The following is a 1,623-nucleotide window of genomic DNA, read 5'->3' on the forward strand; positions in this document are numbered from 1 at the left end:
ACAGCTCCTTCCCCTCGCTAACAGATTTAAGAACAGCTCCTTCCCCGCTGTTATCAGACTATGAGCAGACCTCTGATATATCAGAGCTGATCTTTCTCTGTCGCTGTGACACTATGTTCTGCATCTGTTCTATTTCCCTGAAGTACTTAACGTAAGGTATGATTTGTCTGGTGAGCACACAAAACAATACTTTTCACTGTATCCCGGTCCTCGTGACAGTAGTAATGACACTACATAACGAATCATTATTTAGGGTCGGAATGAGGCTCTCATGTGTCCTTGGCCAGGTGAGCAGTTGGGGGCTGAGGTAGAAGGATTTCTGATCGGCAAAGGGGGGAGTTGGCCTCCTATCGATAGGAGGGCTGGAATGACCCACCGCTGCTCAGTATCTTCCGTCACTGATTGGGTGTAGAGGGGTTGGGAAGCGACCCCTCTCGGGAGCAGAGAAGCTGGAGTGAGACACCAGGCCGGGACGGGTCGCGCTCCCCAGGGAATCGGCATTCCCGGATCGATCCCTGCACCGTCTCCTGTGAGGGGGCAGTGACACTGGTCATGGTACTCTGGGTTTGGTCGTACACAAGAAGAGCCCATAAGGAGGTTGGTGGAGGACAGGGAGGAGGGGGAAGAGAGGGGATCGGGGTGGGAGGGAGGGAGAGAAAGAGATGGGGAGACCATGGGCTGAAGGAGAGGGGAATGGAGGGAGCTGGCAGGGGAGAGGGAGCGGAGGATAGAAAGGGCAAAATGGGATAGCGAAGCAGGTACAGAGAGAGAGGGGGAGAGAGCTTGGGAGTGAAGGACAGTGAGTGAGAAAGGGGAGAGTCCATGGGAGTGGGGAGGGGGAGGGAGAGGGAGGGAATGGAAGTGAGTGAGGGATAGACGGATGGGGAGGGAGAGAATGGAAGTGAGTGACAGATAGAGGGATGGGGAGGGAGAGAATGGAAGTGCGTGAGGGATAGAGGGAGGGGAAGAAAGAGAATGGAAGTGCGTGAGGGATATGGGGAGGGAGAGAATGGAAGTGAGTGAGGGATAGAGGGAGGGGGAGGGAGAGAATGGAAGTGAGGGATGGAGGGAGAGAATGGAAGTGTGTGAGGGATAGGGGGAGGGAGAGAATGGAAGTGCGTGAGGGATAGGGGGAGGGAGAGGGATAGGGAGAGAATGGAAGTGTGTGAAGGACAGGGAGAGAGAGAGAGATGGGGTTGGGGGAGGCGGGGGGTGGGGGGGTTGTCCCTCAGTCTGGGAGGTTTGGGAACATTGAGTTGGGTTTGAACAAGGCTGGATGGGGCTGCCGGAGTGGGACATAGTGAGGTGGGGTGTTGTGCTCAGGACCTCGGTGACTCTGTGTGTGTGTGTGTGTGCTCCCCCACCCCAGCTGGACAACACCAAGCTGTCGGGAGATTATGGTGGACCTGCAGTCATCGTACACGAACGGCTGGATGGGACCTGGGTTCCCAAAGACAAGAACCTGTGAGTCAGCGCTGCAGCAGCGTCCACTCGCAAACTCTCAGCTCGCTGTTCCCCCACACCCCCACTCTCACCCCCCCACACTCTCCCCCCCACACACTCTCACCCACACACACTCTCACCCCCACACGCTCTCACCCCCACACGCTCTCACCCCCACAC

At 56.7% G+C, this 1,623-nt stretch overlaps 1 protein-coding gene across 1 annotated transcript in view; it reads left to right on the plus strand.

The window, feature by feature from the left end:
• LOC109926633 (ER membrane protein complex subunit 9-like) overlaps positions 1–1,623 on the plus strand; it is a 13,062-nt gene that overhangs the window by 9,776 nt on the left and 1,663 nt on the right. Inside the window, exon 5 of the mRNA XM_048619314.1 lies at positions 1,370–1,464. Coding sequence (XP_048475271.1) covers positions 1,370–1,464 — 95 coding nt within the window. The remainder of the gene's footprint in view (positions 1–1,369; positions 1,465–1,623) is intronic.

Source organism: Rhincodon typus, chromosome 42 (genome assembly GCF_021869965.1).
Source record: "Rhincodon typus isolate 14 chromosome 42, sRhiTyp1.1, whole genome shotgun sequence".
Taxonomy (NCBI): Eukaryota; Metazoa; Chordata; class Chondrichthyes; order Orectolobiformes; family Rhincodontidae; genus Rhincodon; species Rhincodon typus.